Source organism: Pan troglodytes, chromosome 2 (assembly GCF_028858775.2).
Source record: "Pan troglodytes isolate AG18354 chromosome 2, NHGRI_mPanTro3-v2.0_pri, whole genome shotgun sequence".
Lineage (NCBI taxonomy): Eukaryota > Metazoa > Chordata > Mammalia > Primates > Hominidae > Pan > Pan troglodytes.
Genome location: NC_086015.1, coordinates 51,414,370 through 51,429,279, shown reverse-complemented (window position 1 = coordinate 51,429,279; position 14,910 = coordinate 51,414,370). Strand labels below are relative to the sequence as shown.

General features: G+C 61.4%; 2 protein-coding genes across 14 annotated transcripts in view; one reads left to right on the top strand and one right to left on the bottom strand.

The window, feature by feature from the left end:
* Positions 1 to 6,153, top strand: part of SCAP (SREBF chaperone) — a 64,958-nt gene extending 58,805 nt beyond the window's left edge. For 3 of the 9 annotated variants that reach the window (XM_016940951.4, XM_063805679.1, XM_063805678.1), the window contains exons 13-23: positions 486 to 862; positions 1,346 to 1,534; positions 1,667 to 1,868; positions 1,940 to 2,055; positions 2,363 to 2,882; positions 2,979 to 3,064; positions 4,685 to 4,767; positions 4,872 to 5,038; positions 5,213 to 5,293; positions 5,479 to 5,685; positions 5,766 to 6,153. In XM_016940951.4, the coding sequence (XP_016796440.3) occupies positions 486 to 862; positions 1,346 to 1,534; positions 1,667 to 1,868; positions 1,940 to 2,055; positions 2,363 to 2,882; positions 2,979 to 3,064; positions 4,685 to 4,767; positions 4,872 to 5,038; positions 5,213 to 5,293; positions 5,479 to 5,685; positions 5,766 to 6,011 (2,274 nt within the window). In that variant the 3' untranslated portion in view covers positions 6,012 to 6,153. Of the gene's footprint in view, positions 1 to 485; positions 863 to 1,345; positions 1,535 to 1,666; positions 1,869 to 1,939; positions 2,056 to 2,359; positions 2,883 to 2,978; positions 3,065 to 4,684; positions 4,768 to 4,871; positions 5,039 to 5,212; positions 5,294 to 5,478; positions 5,686 to 5,765 lie in introns of all 9 variants that reach the window. The other 6 variants (XM_054681749.2, XM_063805677.1, XM_054681753.2 and 3 more) reach the window with 4 other exon arrangements.
* A 275-nt stretch (positions 6,154 to 6,428) lies between these two features.
* PTPN23 (protein tyrosine phosphatase non-receptor type 23) overlaps positions 6,429 to 14,910 on the bottom strand; it is a 34,100-nt gene continuing 25,618 nt past the window's right edge. For 3 of the 5 annotated variants that reach the window (XM_016940942.4, XM_063805676.1, XM_016940944.3), the window contains 22 exons: positions 14,784 to 14,860; positions 14,065 to 14,114; positions 13,817 to 13,948; positions 13,458 to 13,538; positions 13,251 to 13,382; positions 13,113 to 13,160; positions 12,676 to 12,732; positions 12,496 to 12,554; positions 12,279 to 12,358; positions 12,052 to 12,166; positions 11,908 to 11,973; positions 11,373 to 11,518; positions 10,776 to 11,087; positions 10,546 to 10,700; positions 10,295 to 10,446; positions 10,029 to 10,208; positions 8,165 to 9,935; positions 7,884 to 8,068; positions 7,653 to 7,757; positions 7,443 to 7,581; positions 7,237 to 7,350; positions 6,429 to 7,158 (listed from right to left, as the gene is read on the bottom strand). In XM_016940942.4, coding sequence (XP_016796431.1) covers positions 6,679 to 7,158; positions 7,237 to 7,350; positions 7,443 to 7,581; positions 7,653 to 7,757; positions 7,884 to 8,068; positions 8,165 to 9,935; positions 10,029 to 10,208; positions 10,295 to 10,446; positions 10,546 to 10,700; positions 10,776 to 11,087; positions 11,373 to 11,518; positions 11,908 to 11,973; positions 12,052 to 12,166; positions 12,279 to 12,358; positions 12,496 to 12,554; positions 12,676 to 12,732; positions 13,113 to 13,160; positions 13,251 to 13,382; positions 13,458 to 13,538; positions 13,817 to 13,948; positions 14,065 to 14,114; positions 14,784 to 14,860 — 4,636 coding nt within the window. In that variant the 3' untranslated portion in view covers positions 6,429 to 6,678. The remainder of the gene's footprint in view (positions 7,159 to 7,236; positions 7,351 to 7,442; positions 7,582 to 7,652; positions 7,758 to 7,883; positions 8,069 to 8,164; positions 9,936 to 10,028; positions 10,209 to 10,294; positions 10,447 to 10,545; positions 10,701 to 10,775; positions 11,088 to 11,372; positions 11,519 to 11,907; positions 11,974 to 12,051; positions 12,167 to 12,278; positions 12,359 to 12,495; positions 12,555 to 12,675; positions 12,733 to 13,112; positions 13,161 to 13,250; positions 13,383 to 13,457; positions 13,539 to 13,816; positions 13,949 to 14,064; positions 14,115 to 14,783; positions 14,861 to 14,910) is intronic. The other 2 variants (XM_016940946.3, XM_016940943.4) reach the window with 2 other exon arrangements.

Below are 14,910 nucleotides of genomic sequence, written 5' to 3'. Positions count from 1 at the left end.
GCTGGGCAAAATCATTCACCAGCCGGGCTGGGCTGGCCTTGGGGCAGCAGTGCCTCTTCCAGGGAGCTGAACTGAGATGGGAGGAAGGCTGAGGCCCCCTGGGACTCGGACCTCTGGGGGACTCTAAGCAGGTCAGGTAGCTGGCCCTCTGACCGTAGGAATGGTAGCAGCTTTCTGGCTCCAGCTGAGGTGGAGCTTAGGGGTGGGGACATTCTGTGTCAAACCTCAGGGTGCTTCAGTGTATTTCCAGGCCAAGAAACTCAGCCTCTAACTGTGGAAAGGCAAGCAGGCCCCTCCAGCAGCAAGTGTTGGCAGGTGTTAGCAGGAGGACTTGGAGAGGCAGGAGAAAAGGACGCAGTGGGGCCTGTGTCCTCTCTCCATCCCCAGGCCTGAGGTCCCTGTGCTGCTTCCTCTCAGCATGAGGGCTGAAGCTGCTGGGGGTTGGGGCCCATTCCTCCCACTGAGTACCCCCTGCCCCACTGCAGGCTGGCACCGTTGTCTGGATTGGCATCCTGGTATACACAGACCCAGCAGGGCTGCGCAACTACCTCGCTGCCCAGGTGACGGAACAGAGCCCACTGGGTGAGGGAGCCCTGGCTCCCATGCCCGTGCCTAGTGGCATGCTGCCCGCCAGCCACCCGGACCCTGCCTTCTCCATCTTCCCACCTGATGCCCCTAAGCTACCTGAGAACCAGACGTCGCCAGGCGAGTCACCTGAGCGTGGAGGTCCAGCAGAGGTTGTCCATGACAGCCCAGTCCCAGAGGTAACCTGGGGGCCTGAGGATGAGGAACTTTGGAGGAAATTGTCCTTTCGCCACTGGCCGACGCTCTTCAGCTATTACAACATCACACTGGCCAAGAGGTGAGCTGGGCCGTGCCAGGTGCCACCTCACTCGATGGTGTCAACTCACCATCCCCTTTCCCCAATGCAGGAGGCCCACAGGTTTGAATTATGCAAATAATTAAAACAGTTCATAAGGTTGTGAGGTGGGAACTGGTGGTTTAGGCAGCCATAACCCAAGAGAGGAGTCCCAGGTTGCTCTGAGGAGTCACTGGTGGCTGCCAGCCCTCACCAGAATGAGACCCACCCACCTGTGCCAGGAGTGGGGAGGGAGATACCCCACACGGCCACCAGGGCTGTTTGGGTGCTGGTATCTGGGACAGCAAGTTGGCTGCTAAGCTGGGCTGGGGAGGGACCTACCTCTGTCCCCAACCCCCATGCTGGGAGAGTCTGGCCGGTGGAGCTGAGGCCTGCCTGGGGAGGAGGGAGAGGACTGGCTGGCGAGCACAGCAGGAGGAAGCCCTGGGAGGCCCCCCGCTGAGGCTGCCCACTGTCCGGATCCAGGTACATCAGCCTGCTGCCCGTCATCCCAGTCACGCTCCGCCTGAACCCGAGGGAGGCTCTGGAGGGCCGGCACCCTCAGGACGGCCGCAGTGCCTGGCCCCCACCGGGGCCCATACCTGCTGGGCACTGGGAAGCAGGACCCAAGGGCCCAGGTGGGGTGCAGGCCCATGGAGACGTCACGCTGTACAAGTAAGGCTGCTGGGTGGGGTGGGGTGGGATAGAGTGCGGGGAGGGGGACGGGTGGGCAAGAGTAGGGGAGAGGGAGGAGGGGAGGGGACAGGCTGTGAGGTGTGTCTCACAGCAGTCCGCCCTCCCGTGCAGGGTGGCGGCGCTGGGCCTGGCCGCCGGCATCGTCCTGGTGCTGCTGCTGCTCTGCCTCTACCGCGTGCTGTGCCCGCGCAACTACGGGCAGCCGGGTGGTGGGCCCGGGCGGCGGAGGCGCGGGGAGCTGCCCTGCGACGACTACGGCTATGCGCCACCCGAGACGGAGATCGTGCCGCTTGTGCTGCGCGGCCACCTCATGGTGAGCAGGGGCACAGTGGCCGGGTAGGGGAGGGCCGGGGCCTGGCCCATACCAACACCGGGCTTCTGCAGGACATCGAGTGCCTGGCCAGCGACGGCATGCTGCTGGTGAGCTGCTGCCTGGCAGGCCACGTCTGTGTGTGGGACGCGCAGACCGGGGATTGCCTAACGCGCATTCCGCGCCCAGGGTAGGTGCGGCTGCCCTTTCCTCCTTTGTGCCCCCCCAACCCCCCTCACCCCACCCCCCGCCGCCACGTATCTCCCCTCCTTTCTTCCTCCGAGGTATCCCCCAACCCCTCCAGGCCCCCTCTCCCCCCACCCCCGCACCCCCTCCCACCACCCCGTACCCCCCTCTCCCCACCCCGCACCACCCTCTCCCCCCACCCCTTTTTCCCTTGCCCCTTCTCACTCCCACGCCCCCTCTCACTTCTCCCCCGCCCCCCTCACCCCCCTCCCCCGTGCCCCCTCTCACTCCGCCCTCCTGGCCCCCAGCAGGCAGCGCCGGGACAGTGGCGTGGGCAGCGGGCTTGAGGCTCAGGAGAGCTGGGAACGACTTTCAGATGGTGGGAAGGCTGGCCCAGAGGAGCCTGGGGACAGCCCTCCCCTGAGACACCGCCCCCGGGGCCCTCCGCCGCCTTCCCTCTTCGGGGACCAGCCTGACCTCACCTGCTTAATTGACACCAACTTTTCAGCACAGCCTCGGTCCTCACAGCCCACTCAGCCCGAGCCCCGGCACCGGGCGGTCTGTGGCCGTGCTCGGGACTCCCCAGGCTATGACTTCAGCCGCCTGGTGCAGCGGGTGTACCAGGAGGAGGGGCTGGCGGCCGTCTGCACACCAGCCCTGCGCCCACCCTCGCCTGGGCCGGTGCTGTCCCAGGCCCCTGAGGACGAGGGTGGCTCCCCCGAGAAAGGCTCCCCTTCCCTCGCCTGGGCCCCCAGTGCGGAGGGTTCCATCTGGAGCTTGGAGCTGCAGGGCAACCTCATCGTGGTGGGGCGGAGCAGCGGCCGGCTGGAGGTGGGCAGAGGGGCTAAAGGTGGGCAGAGCGGCTGTCCGCCCCGGGGATTGTGGGCTTTTCTGGCTGGCAGGTGCTCACAGCCTCTGGACTCGTAGGTGTGGGACGCCATTGAAGGGGTGCTGTGCTGCAGCAGCGAGGAGGTCTCCTCAGGCATTACCGCTCTGGTGTTCTTGGACAAAAGGTGAGCGTGGCCTGCCTCAGCCCCAGATGTCCCCAGCCTTTGTTGGCTAGGCCATACTCTCTTGAGTCTTGAGTTCTGGTTCTTTTCCACTGCCGTACTGTATGATTCGATTGACCTTCTTGGTGCCCAGCTCCACACCTGTGAGCAGAGGGCAGTCCACTTGGATGGGAAGGTAACAATTAAAAGCGTTAGGGGTGTGACGTGCTTGGAATAGGGCATGGCACATGGTGACCTCCCAGGGCCTTAAGCAGTGACAGTGGGGAGTGATACACTCCTATCCTTTCTCGCCCTTCTCAATGAAGCCAGTTTCTCTGATTAGCTTGTCAATATTGAGCCTTTGGGGTATCTTGGTTGCATTTTTAGTTACAGAGTGCACTTGCAGAACCCTCTCTTCTCCTTGGCCGCTGGCAGCTGTTCTCTGCTCTCCCTGCCTCTGTCGTGCTTGGCCTCCTCAGCAAGCCTGTTGGCTGTGGGCGTCCCCAGTACTCCGTCTGCATGCACACTCCTTGGGGAGTCTCAGCCACCTGGGTTCTGGCCCCACCTCCAAGCTGGTGAACCTGGGTCTCCACCCAGTGGCCAGGTGCCTTCTGCCGGACGCCTTCGCCTGCCTGTCCCACACTGGCTCCTCCTCCAAGGCTCCTTGACTGTTGGTGGCAGCACCATCTGACCTAGAGCTGGAGTCTTTTTCCTTGGGGAGGGGGCGTCCCTTGCCCTTAGTGATATTGATTTCTGCCAGTGGGCTGCTGCCGTCATTCCTGTCACCACAGGTTCTGCATGGGCTTTGGCTGACATCCTCCCCTCCAGCCTGGCCAATTTCACCAGGCCTCTCCATGCTTCTTGGAAATTCTCCTTTGCTGCTTGTTTTAGCTTTAAGGAAAGCCCCGATGTCTCAACCTGACCATCAGGGTTCCTGGTGACTGTGGTCTCTCCTTGTCCACCCACTTCCAATCATAAAACTGGCTTCCCCAGCTCTGGTGTAGGCCCTTCAAATTCATGGGCAGAGGTTGTAGGCAGACATGCATTGCCTTTCCCTGCAGTAAGATTTTGAACCCCATCTGCTTTGAGGCTTTGGGGTTACTGGGCAAATATACCCATCCCTGCCTGTCAGACTGTACCTAGGAATTTTGGAGAGCAAAGAAAATCCTTATTTCTTTATGGAAAAAGGAATTGATGTGAGCTGTGCTTGGTTTGAAGCTGCTTTTATGTGGAGAATGGAGGCTTCCGCAACACCCAACATAGCCCACCCTGCATCCTGTTTCCCCTCAGCAGCCCTCCCTTCAGCTCCAGGCTACATGGAGCCCTCTGCTTGTTTTTAATTTACAAACTTACGTGATATTCACCAGGTACCACCTTACACGTTAGCTCACTTGATTCTCATGACCACCCTGTGAGGTGGGTACTCTTATCCCCATTTTACGGATGAAGAAACTGAGGCACAAGGTGGTTAATATTTGGAGTTGCCCTCTGGCTCCAGCATCTGTTCTGGCACCATGTGCTTTCCTCTTGGCCATGTCCCTCCTGTGCCTTCTTGAACTGGCCCTTAACTCTCATGTCCACATGCGCAGCCCCAGGGCTGGGGCTCTAAGGGAGAGGCCCCTGGCAGCTGTTCTTCTCTTCCAGGATTGTGGCTGCACGGCTCAACGGTTCCCTTGATTTCTTCTCCTTGGAGACCCACACTGCCCTCAGCCCCCTGCAGTTTAGAGGTCGGAGGGCCTGGGGTGGGCAGGTGTTCACACTTGGTGGGACGGGCAGGGGCTGTCTACCCATTGCTTTCTCAGAGATCCTTCACTTGGCCTTTTGTCCTCAGGGACCCCAGGGCGGGGCAGTTCCCCTGCCTCTCCAGTGTACAGCAGCAGCGACACAGTGGCCTGTCACCTGACCCACACAGTGCCCTGTGCACACCAAAAACCCATCACAGCCCTGAAAGCCGCTGCTGGGCGCTTGGTGACTGGGAGCCAAGACCACACACTGAGAGTGAGTATTGTCTTGTCTCTTGGGTGCTGGAGTGGCCCGGCACGGGGTGGGAGGCTGATGCATTCGTCAGGGAGAGGCTGGAAGAGTCCTGGTGAAGAACAGAGGGCGTTTCCCAGCCAAAGTATAACTTGGAAAATCCCAGAGACCAGAACCTGAGGCCCATCCCTGTCCCAGGTGTTCCGTCTGGAGGACTCGTGCTGCCTCTTCACCCTTCAGGGCCACTCAGGGGCCATCACAACCGTGTACATTGACCAGGTAAGCGGCCTGCAGGTGGGGTAGGGGGTACAGAGTCTGTGGCCCATGTTTGCTGACTCCTGGGAGCTGGTCCCCAGGGGCCTTCCAGGAAGCAGTCAGGGCCCCACCCACTGGGGCACAGGGACACCACTGTTGACAGAGGTATTACACCATGGTGACCCCACTCCCCTGGCCTGTTTCCCCAGACCATGGTGCTGGCCAGTGGAGGACAAGATGGGGCCATCTGCCTGTGGGATGTACTGACTGGCAGCCGGGTCAGCCACGTGTTTGCTCACCGTGGGGATGTCACCTCCCTTACCTGTACCACCTCCTGTGTCATCAGCAGTGGCCTGGATGACCTCATCAGCATCTGGGACCGCAGCACAGGCATCAAGTTCTACTCCATTCAGCAGGTAGAGGGGATGGGGATCATAGGATTCTTGGGATTTTAGGGAAGGACTCAGGACTGAGCTTGTCATGTCCTTGCCTCCAGGACCTGGGCTGTGGTGCAAGCTTGGGTGTCATCTCAGACAACCTGCTGGTGACTGGCGGCCAGGGCTGTGTCTCCTTTTGGGACCTAAACTACGGGGACCTGTTACAGACAGTCTACCTGGGGAAGAACAGTGAGGCCCAGCCTGCCCGCCAGATCCTGGTGCTGGACAATGCTGCCATTGTCTGCAACTTTGGCAGTGAGCTCAGCCTGGTGTATGTGCCCTCTGTGCTGGAGAAGTTGGACTGAGCGCAGGGCCTCCTTGCCCAGGCAGGAGGCTGGGGTGCTGTGTGGGGGCCAATGCACTGAACCTGGACTTGGGGGAAAGAGCCGAGTATCTTCCAGCCGCTGCCTCCTGACTGTAATAATATTAAACTTTTTTAAAAAACCATATCATCTGTCAGGCACTTTGGGAGCTACTTGTGTCTCTTGGAATTGTTTGTGCACACACTCTGCCTGGACCCTCCTCAGAGCTGCTGAGGAAACATACATACAGTGTGGCACGGGGAGGATGAGCAAGCCAGAACTGCAGGGCCCTTAAAGAACTGTCCTGGTAGTGTGGCAGTTTAGTACCATCCTGTCATCCACAAAAGGTGCTAAAAGTAAGTTAAGTTCCTGGCAGTGCTACTGGAGCTGAGGCAGCAATGGGCAGACTCAGACACAGGCCACAGAACAGGGTGGTTTATTATTTCAATAGCAAAGAGCTGAAAAATGTCAGGTCCCATAAAGGAGCAGAACCTGACCCAGAGCCTGCAGTACATCTCCACCCCACAGGGGTGCAGGCTGGGCCAGGCAGGGCCAAAGGCAGCAGAAATGGGAGTAAGAGACTGTGCCCACTGAGAAGCTCTGCTGGGTGTGGGCAGGTGGGCATGAGATGATGATGATGTAGTGTAAGGACCAGGTAGGCGAAACCTGTTCAGGTCTTGTTGAGTGTCCAGAGTGGATCCAGAAGGCTGAGGGGGTCGTCAGAGGGCCGGGTGGCCCGCAGCCCTTGCCCGTTATGGGCCTGCAGAAAGTTATGTTTGCTCATCCGCTGTTTGCCCCGCAGGGAGCTGTCCAGGGAGAAGGCCTCTGGGGTCAAGGAGGCCAGCAATTCCAGGGAGGAGGAGGGGGGCCCCGAGCTGGGGGCTTCAGGCACTGGCGGCTCCTCCTTAGGCTGGGGAGCCTCAGGTAGTGGGGAGGAAAGGTGGGGCGGGGAAGAAGATGGGATTGGGGTAGACTCTGGGAGGCTGGCTGGCGGGAGGCCTGGGGGCTCTGCAGGGCCTGGCAAGCTGGCAACCGGGGACTCCAACCCCCCAGGAGGCCGAATGCTGAGCTTGGCAATGGTGGCCTGGATGGAGCTGATGGGCACATCCCCACCGAGGACCAGGTCCTGGGAGTCCTGAGGAAGGTGGTTCTGAGAAGACAGAGTGAGTGAGGAGAGGGAGTCCCAAGGCTGTGGCTCTCCCAGCAGCTTCCACGGAACCTTCCTCACCTTCTGGCTGATGCTTGCACTGGCCAAGGGTTTGCATGGAGGAGGCACACCATGGCGCTGCAGGACCTGCTCCACGTGTCTCACCACTGCCTCATAGCAGAACCTGAGGTGCAGCTGCATAGGTGCATTTGGCCAGGTCAGCTGGGCAGGGGCCCGTCACCCTGGGACAGAAGGCCCATCCCAGCCCCATCTGCCCAGATCCTCACCTTCTCCTGCAGCATGTGCTTCCTCTGCTGCCGCATGCGCCGCACCAGCTGAGGCAGCTCAGGGATTCCGTTCCCAGCCTCCACCTCCTGCACAGCTGCATAGAGCAGTGCAAAGGCTCCCGTGCGGCCCACACCAGAGCTGTGCCAAGAAGGGGGTATGAGGCTATGCCAAGAGCCCATAAAGGAGAGACCCTCAGGCCCACCCTCTACCTGCAGTGCACAATGATGGGTGTGTGCAGCGGCCGCTGATGCAGGTAATGTGCGTGCACCTCCTGGATGAAGCACAGCAAGTTGCTGGGGCTGTCGGGCAGGCCTCTGTGGGACAGGATGGGGCCAGGAAGAGCCTATGAGCCAGGCCTGACCTGAGGCTCTCATCCCTCCCAGCACCAAGGACTGGACAGCACTTAGACCCCCAACCACCATCCAGAGCAGTGGACGCACAACTCAGGCCAAGTGGGGAAGTGCAGGTGCACAAGAGAGCGCTTGAGGCTCTGGTCTCGGAACTGCAGGCTCAGCACGCGCTCCACATGGGTTTCGGTGCTGCGGACGCTGCTCAATGCCAGGCTCAGGGCACCGTGCACCATGGGCTGGCCCCTCTCGGTGGGGAAGTAGCGTGCCACTTTTTGCTGAGGGACAGACAAGCCAAGACAGACCTGGTTTTCCAGGATCCCCTGCCCTGCCACCCCACACTGCCCTCGTGGGCACCCACCCCCTCTTCTCACCTTCTCCATCTCAGCCTCAGAAACCAGCATGACAATGACCGACACTTTCTGCTCATGGACCATGAGCCAGAAGTCAGCAGCTGTGCCAGGCAGTGGGGCCTGGGTTGCCACTAGCGGGGGGCAGTATGGGGAGAGCCCCTCCACGCAGCTGGCATTGATGTAGTCATCCTTGCCTGAGCGCAGCACCACACGGTTACTGTCATAGGGCATGACATCCTGGTGCCGGTTCTTCAGTGAGTAGCAGCGGGCGATGGCGATGGAACGGCCTCGGGCATCATGTTCCTGCGCATCTTGCAGCTCTCGCCAGACAGTGTCCAGAGCTCCCACATCCCCCAGCTGGCCCCGAAAGGCCTCCAGCTCCTGCTGCAACTGCCGCAGCCTCTCAGGATGCTCATAGGGGTCCCGCTCAATCAGCCGCAGGGCCTGCGGCCGACGACCCTCAGCTGCATCCACCTTGGTGGGCTGCAGCAGGGGCTGCCCACCCCCAGGAGGCTGAGTGCCGCCATGCTGGCTCTCCGGGCTGGAGGAGAGCAGGTCTGCAGCTGCGGCGCCTCGGCGCAGGCAAGGGGGTGGTTCTGCTGCTGGGGGGCGAGGGGGTACCGGACCAGGCCCTGGAGATGGGGCAGGTGAAGGCACCAGGTGGGGACTAGGGGTGGACTGGCCAGCAGACGAGGGCCCTCGAATGGTAAGAGGGGCTGCCTGGGGGCCCATGGGTCTGGTAGAAGTGGCAGGACCATATGCCAGTGGGGGATGGGGAGGCTGAGGGGGCCCAGGGCTGGGGAAAGGCAGAGCCCCTGAGTGGGCTGGCAGAGGGTCTTGAGCGGGACCTGGGTAGAGCTGGGTGTGTAGGGGGGGTGGCGGCTGCCCCAGGACCCCAGGCTGAGGGGCATAGGGGTAGGGGGATTGTGGGGGTAGGAGTCCTGGGGCCCGGGGTGGGAAGAGATGTGGATGCTGGAGTGGAAGGGGCTGCTGTGGGGGCTGAGGCCCAAACGCTTGTGAAGGATGGGGCTGAGGATGAGGATGGGGCTGGGGCTGGGGCTGGGGCCCAATCCTTGGGGCTGGAAAACCTGCGGGGATCCCTGAAGAGAAGTGGTGCTGTGCTGGGATGGGTTGCTTGGCCCCTGCAGGGTAGGTGTAAGGCGTGGGCAGTGGCTGCGGTGGGGGCACAGGGAAGCAGGGCGGGGGAGGAGCAGGGGTGGGGTTTGGCCGTGGGGCTGTGTGGCTGGGGATGGGCGCCTGGATGCTATCTACTGTGGTGGTGGCTGGCCGAACCGCCATAGCCAACTCGGGGCCTGAGAATTGAGGAGGTGGGGCCGAGGGGAAACCTGCAACTGGTGGGGCCGGCCCTACCCCCACATAGGGACTGCTCACCACGCCATGCTGTGGGGAGGATCGGGGCACAAGGCCCAGCTCCGGTGTGTAGGCAGGGGCTGGGTAGAGGGCAGGCCCAGGTGCTACGGGCATTGCAGGGGGCCCTGGGGCCCTGGGCTGTATCAGCTGGGTGGGGCCCGAGTAGGTACCAGGGGGCAAGGGGCCTGAGAGATAGTGGGGTCCTGGGCCTGTGGAGCTGGGGAAGGGGCTGGGAGGAAAGTGGAGCGGGGTGGCACTTCCCAGGAAGGTGTCAGGCAGTCGTGGGCCAGCCACCATGTCAGGGGTGAGGCTGTGCAGCTCCTCAGGGGGGTCTCCTGCTTCCACTGCCTCACTCTCCTCCCTGCGGGGCAGCAGCGGCTTTGGGGCTGTGGGCCGTGGCGGCGGCTTCTTCTTCAGCTCCCTGTGCGACAGGCAGGGAAAAAGTGGGGCCAGGCTCCCATCACCCCAGCCTGTGTGGACCCGAGCCGCACCACAGCCCCAGGGCCACACAAACCTGTCCAGGAGCTGCTGGCGGGCAGCCTCGCGGGCCTGGCAGGTGGACTGCGTGCGCTCCAGCAGAGCAGCCACCTTGCTCTCCAGATCTGCGTAGAAGTCCCTGCCCTCCTGCGACTTCTTCATCAGGTCCTCATAGGCTTCATACGAGGCCACCAGGGTCTGCAGCGTGGAGTTCCACCTGGTGGGCAGAAGGGCCAGCTCCAGGTGAACCATGGGGCTGGGCTCCAGGTGGCTCCGGGAAAGAGCAGAGGACTGGGCACTGACTTTTGGTCCAAGTCGCTGAGTACCCGCCGCACGGCTGCGTACTGCACGTTGGCCTCTGTCAGTGCACGGAGGACACGGTCCTGGGCGGCCAGGTTCTGCTCCAGGTACACCTTCAGCTGGTCATACTTTTTCAGCTGCTCCTCGAACAACTTCTGAGGAAGGGGTGGGGGCCAGGGACGGACACTCAGGGCCTCGACTCCTAAGGGTGGGGCCTGGAGCCAGAGCCCCTCTACCCTGCTCACCCAGCCCACCTTCATCTCTGAGTGGTCTGTGGTGACCAGCGAGGCAGTGATGTCATCTTTCTGGATAAGCTCACGCAGCTGCTGCTCCAGGGACACGCGCTGGTCCCGCATCTCCTGCACCTTAGCCAGGATGCGCTTTAGGTTTTGCAGCACGGCCTTGTCCTCTGTGGGCAGCAGTGGTCAGTGAGGCCAGAGAAAACCCCAGCTCGAGTCTCCCAATGGGGTCTGGTGGGGCTCACCTGGGGAGAGGGCCGGTGTGGGCAGGGCAGCCCGGACCTGGTCAAGCGGCCCGCTGAGCAGGCGCAGGTTGCCGACGTGCAGGTTCATGGCACGGTGCAGCTCACTGTTGGTGAAGGAGGCCTTCTCATGGACTTCCATGTACTTGGCCCATTCTCGCCTCACCTCTGCCAGCTCAGCCTTGGAGGTGATGGAGATGGCCCCTGCCTGGCCCACCGCCTCCTGAAACTTCTGCTCTAGCAGCTCATCCTCCTCCAACAGATCTCTGATGTCCTTCAGGGAAGCCTCCACATCCGTGAACACACCTGACAGCACTGGGGTTGTGGATTGTACAGGCAGCCCCTGAGGCAGGCTGACCGGGCACCCATGGGCCCCTCCCCCAAGAGACAGAACCGCCCCCTCAGGTCAGGGCTTAAGTGAGGCCCAGCGTACACTGAGCAGGGTGCATGAGGTATGCTGATTCAGAGGAGTGGGTGTGGATGCCCGAGCCAGGGCCTAGAGGGGTGCAGCCTCCATCCTCAGTGACCAGGGACACGGAGGAGGCCACAGCAGATGACCTCCACACTCCCTTCCACCTGCTTGCTCTGCCCCTTACTCACCTTGCATGGACTGTACAAGGTTCCTGACAGTGTCGGGCCGGACGCTGAGAGCTGCGCACTTCTCCATGAGCTGGGGTGGGATGTGGCTGTAGGCATCAAGGTTGTCCACCGTCTCGGGATCCAACTGCATTGAATCCATGAACTGGCTGTGGGGAGCAACAGGGCCAGGTGGGTGCTGGGTGCTGATCCAACTCTGACCATGTCAAAGGAGCCGCTAGGGCGAGCCTCACCACTCAATCTGAGGTCTCAGCAGAGAGCAAATTGTGACCTCGGACCCCTACTACCAGGTCTGGCCTGGTCTCACAGAACATGCCCAGGGCACTGCTGGAAACAGTGGAACAGAAGGCACCTCTTCCTCCCAAGACATGACTCCTGCTTTACACACTAGCCCCACCACCCTGGGCGGGAAGGCAGCATTGGGAAACCTGTTTGGAATGGATATTTCATTCCTCTCCCAGCATAGGCAGCCCTGGGGCCCCCAGAGGCCCGGGAAGTGCTGCCTGCCTCCGCTTCCCTGCCCAAGTCCCACACTCACTCCAGGACCTCATTCTTGTCCTCAATCTTGGCCATCATCTCCCGGAGCAGCTTGGCCTTCTCCTCACTGCAGAAGTGACAGAGCATTTGCTGAAGACCCACATCTCAAGACACCCCACCTCCCTCTGTGCCACACTCCACCCACCTGTACAGTGATGAGGCCTCGTGGGCAGCCATGGGTACCAGTTTGGCGAAGATGTCAGGGCCTGTAACAGCTGGGTCTGTGGGGTTCACTGGCAAGGGCTTCACCAAGGGGGCTCCTGGGGGGGTGGGAATTGTGGAGATCAGGCCCACGCAGAGTCCTTGAGGCAGCCTCCTGTGTCCTGTCCCCACCCCACCGTCACCTCTGCCCCCACCTCTCAGCTCCCCGACCTTTTACAGGCTGAAGGGTGTCCAATGCTGGGACAGCCTCATGGTAAATGAAGTCATTGTCCTTCTTGGCAGAATTGTACCTGGGGATCAGGAGCAGGGGGAGTGGGCAGTCACGGGGTGTCAGTGGGGATCCAGAACCTACTTCCCATGTAGATGCCAGCAGAGGGACAAGACCCTTCACAAAAAGAGGGAACCAGGGCCACCCCCACAGACTCACTTTCCCCCAATGACATCCATAGTGAAGCGAAGCGCGTCTTGCACAGTGTCAGGCTGGCCCTGTGGGGTTAGGGACGGGGTGGGGCCTTAGCACTAACCAAGGCTGGCACCAGGACACCCCCTCAGTCCTACCGGGCTTGCTCCTATACCCTCAGGGCAGCCAGGCCTTCCTCAGCTTTACCTTGGCCAACTTGATGGCTTCATTGAGCTTGTCCAGGGCGCTCTGGAAGTATGCAACCTGTGGAGGGTGGCAGGAAAGCCTGCTCTGTCCTCCTCTGCTTGGACCCCTTCTCCTCCTGCCTCCCACCCGGCCCTATCTGTCCATCAGATGACAAGCAGCTCAGGAGGCAGCCGGGCACCACCCCAGCCAACAGCAAGGTAGTGCCACACCCTGCCCCAGCCACCTGCTCTGTAGGGAGCCTGCCCCACCTCCTCAGACCCAGAGGGACGAGGTCTGCACAGATGGGACAACACTTAAGACACCAGGCCTCCAGCAGGGTGATGGCCAGGGTGAGACAGAGAAGGCCACCCCCTGGTGTGTAAGGAGCGGGAGCACACCGGCATCTCACTGAAGGCTGCCATTGGTCCCCAGTCCCCTCCTCGCTGTAACTCACTCACCCGCTCCCCGAACTTCTGCTGCTCCTCGGCCTGCTTTCCCATGTGCAGCTGGGAAAGAAGAAGAGACGCCACGACTTGCTTCCTGAGCTGTGGCCACTCAGCCCCGCCCTGCCCCGCCCTGGGGCCCCAGGCCCTCACATGAGCCACGGCTGCGAAGTAGTAGATCTTCATCTGCACGAGTTTCTTCCAGTCCTTCTGGATCCGGCCCAGCAGTGAGGCAGTGTCGGGGTTCTCCAAGGCCCGGCATGCCTCCTTGTAGTAATCTACCACCTGAGAACAGGGTGGGGCCCAATGAGTGGGGGAGTCAGCAGTAAAGTGAAGGCCTCCCCTCAGCCCCGTCCCTACCTGTGCACTGATGCGGGCCACCAGAAAGCTCTTCCTGTTGTCCAACATCGACTTCTCCAGGAGGCACTCCTGAGCCTGGCCCTGGGGCGACACGTGAGGTGCACTCCCTCGCTCACCCAAGGCCTCCCGCTTCCCCTTCCCTTTATCCTTCCCCAGGGGCAGACTGAGGGATCCCTCTTCACTGCCCTCTCCCCCAGCTGTCCCCACTCCAAGCAGCACCACCGTGCTCCTGATTCAACAAAGCCAAGGCCCCTTGCTTGTCCCTCACTGCCTTGGTCCAGGATCCAGGCCCAACTGCCCCCTCCGTGGCCATCCCCTTCCCTGGATTCAACTCCACTCCAACCAGGGCGCCTCCTCACCAGCATGAGGTTGACGTTGAGCGTAAGGATCTGGCGGCTCATGTCGACGCTGTAGGCTTGAGGGAAGTGCTCCCGTAGGTAGGCGAAGGCGCCGGCTGCGCACTGGAAATGGGTACAGGAGACCTTCATGCCCTAGGAGGGAGTGGGAGGATGGCCTGTGTCCACTCCATGGGTCAGGATTCATCCATACTTGGGAGGCTGCCCCTCCCTGGTATGTCCACATGTTCCACTACTGCCCCTCTCCTCACCTCCTCAGACACCCGCTTGTCCATGGCCCCCAGCATGGAGTGCAGCGCTCCTGGGGGAGGGAGGGGACAGTGTTAGGGGCCTGGGGCTGCTCACACCCATGTGAAGGTGAGACAGAGGGGGCACTGCTGTTATCCACAATCAGGACAACACGGCTCTGAGAACCAGGGCAACGAGTCCAAGGACACCCAAGCTGGAGGGAACAGGGAAACTCAGAAGTCCTGCCCAGCCCTCAGTCTCCTGCTCTGCATTTGGCAGAGGATGGAAGGGCTCCTGTCCAAGGGGTCCAATCTTCAAGCTTCAGGGATGTTTGCACAGAACTCTGGGGCTCCCCAAGCTTCTCCCTTGAGCCAGGCTAAGGCTGACTAGCAGGGCAAGCTGAGGCCAGCCACGCTCTCCTCCTGCCTGAAGCAGCCCAAAACCACAGTGGGGAGGGGCTGTCCAGTCAAAGAAGAAAGGCCCTCTCTCCCAGACAGAGCACACAGTGGCAACTCTGTGTGGCAGCCAGCCCAGTAGAGCCTCGCCCCAGCAGAGGCTCCCCACGGGCCCAGCCCAGAAAACAGTGGAGGAGCTGGCAGGGCTGTGGGGAGGTCAGTGGAGGGGCGGGAATCCTGGAGTCCTCCCTTTATCAGCCCACTGCCTTTGTGGCCATCTGAAGAGCTGAAAGCTAGGCTGGCAGGACTGGGGAGTAGGGCCATGGGGAAGGGATCAGGCAGCTCACCAAGGTTGTAGAGAATACAGGCCTGCTCGTACTTGATGTCCTCATGGGCCACAGACTTGCCTGAGAAGATCTCTGTCCTGCAGACATGGCACCCCAGTTATCTCGAGGGCAGGAGCTAGCCAGGGCC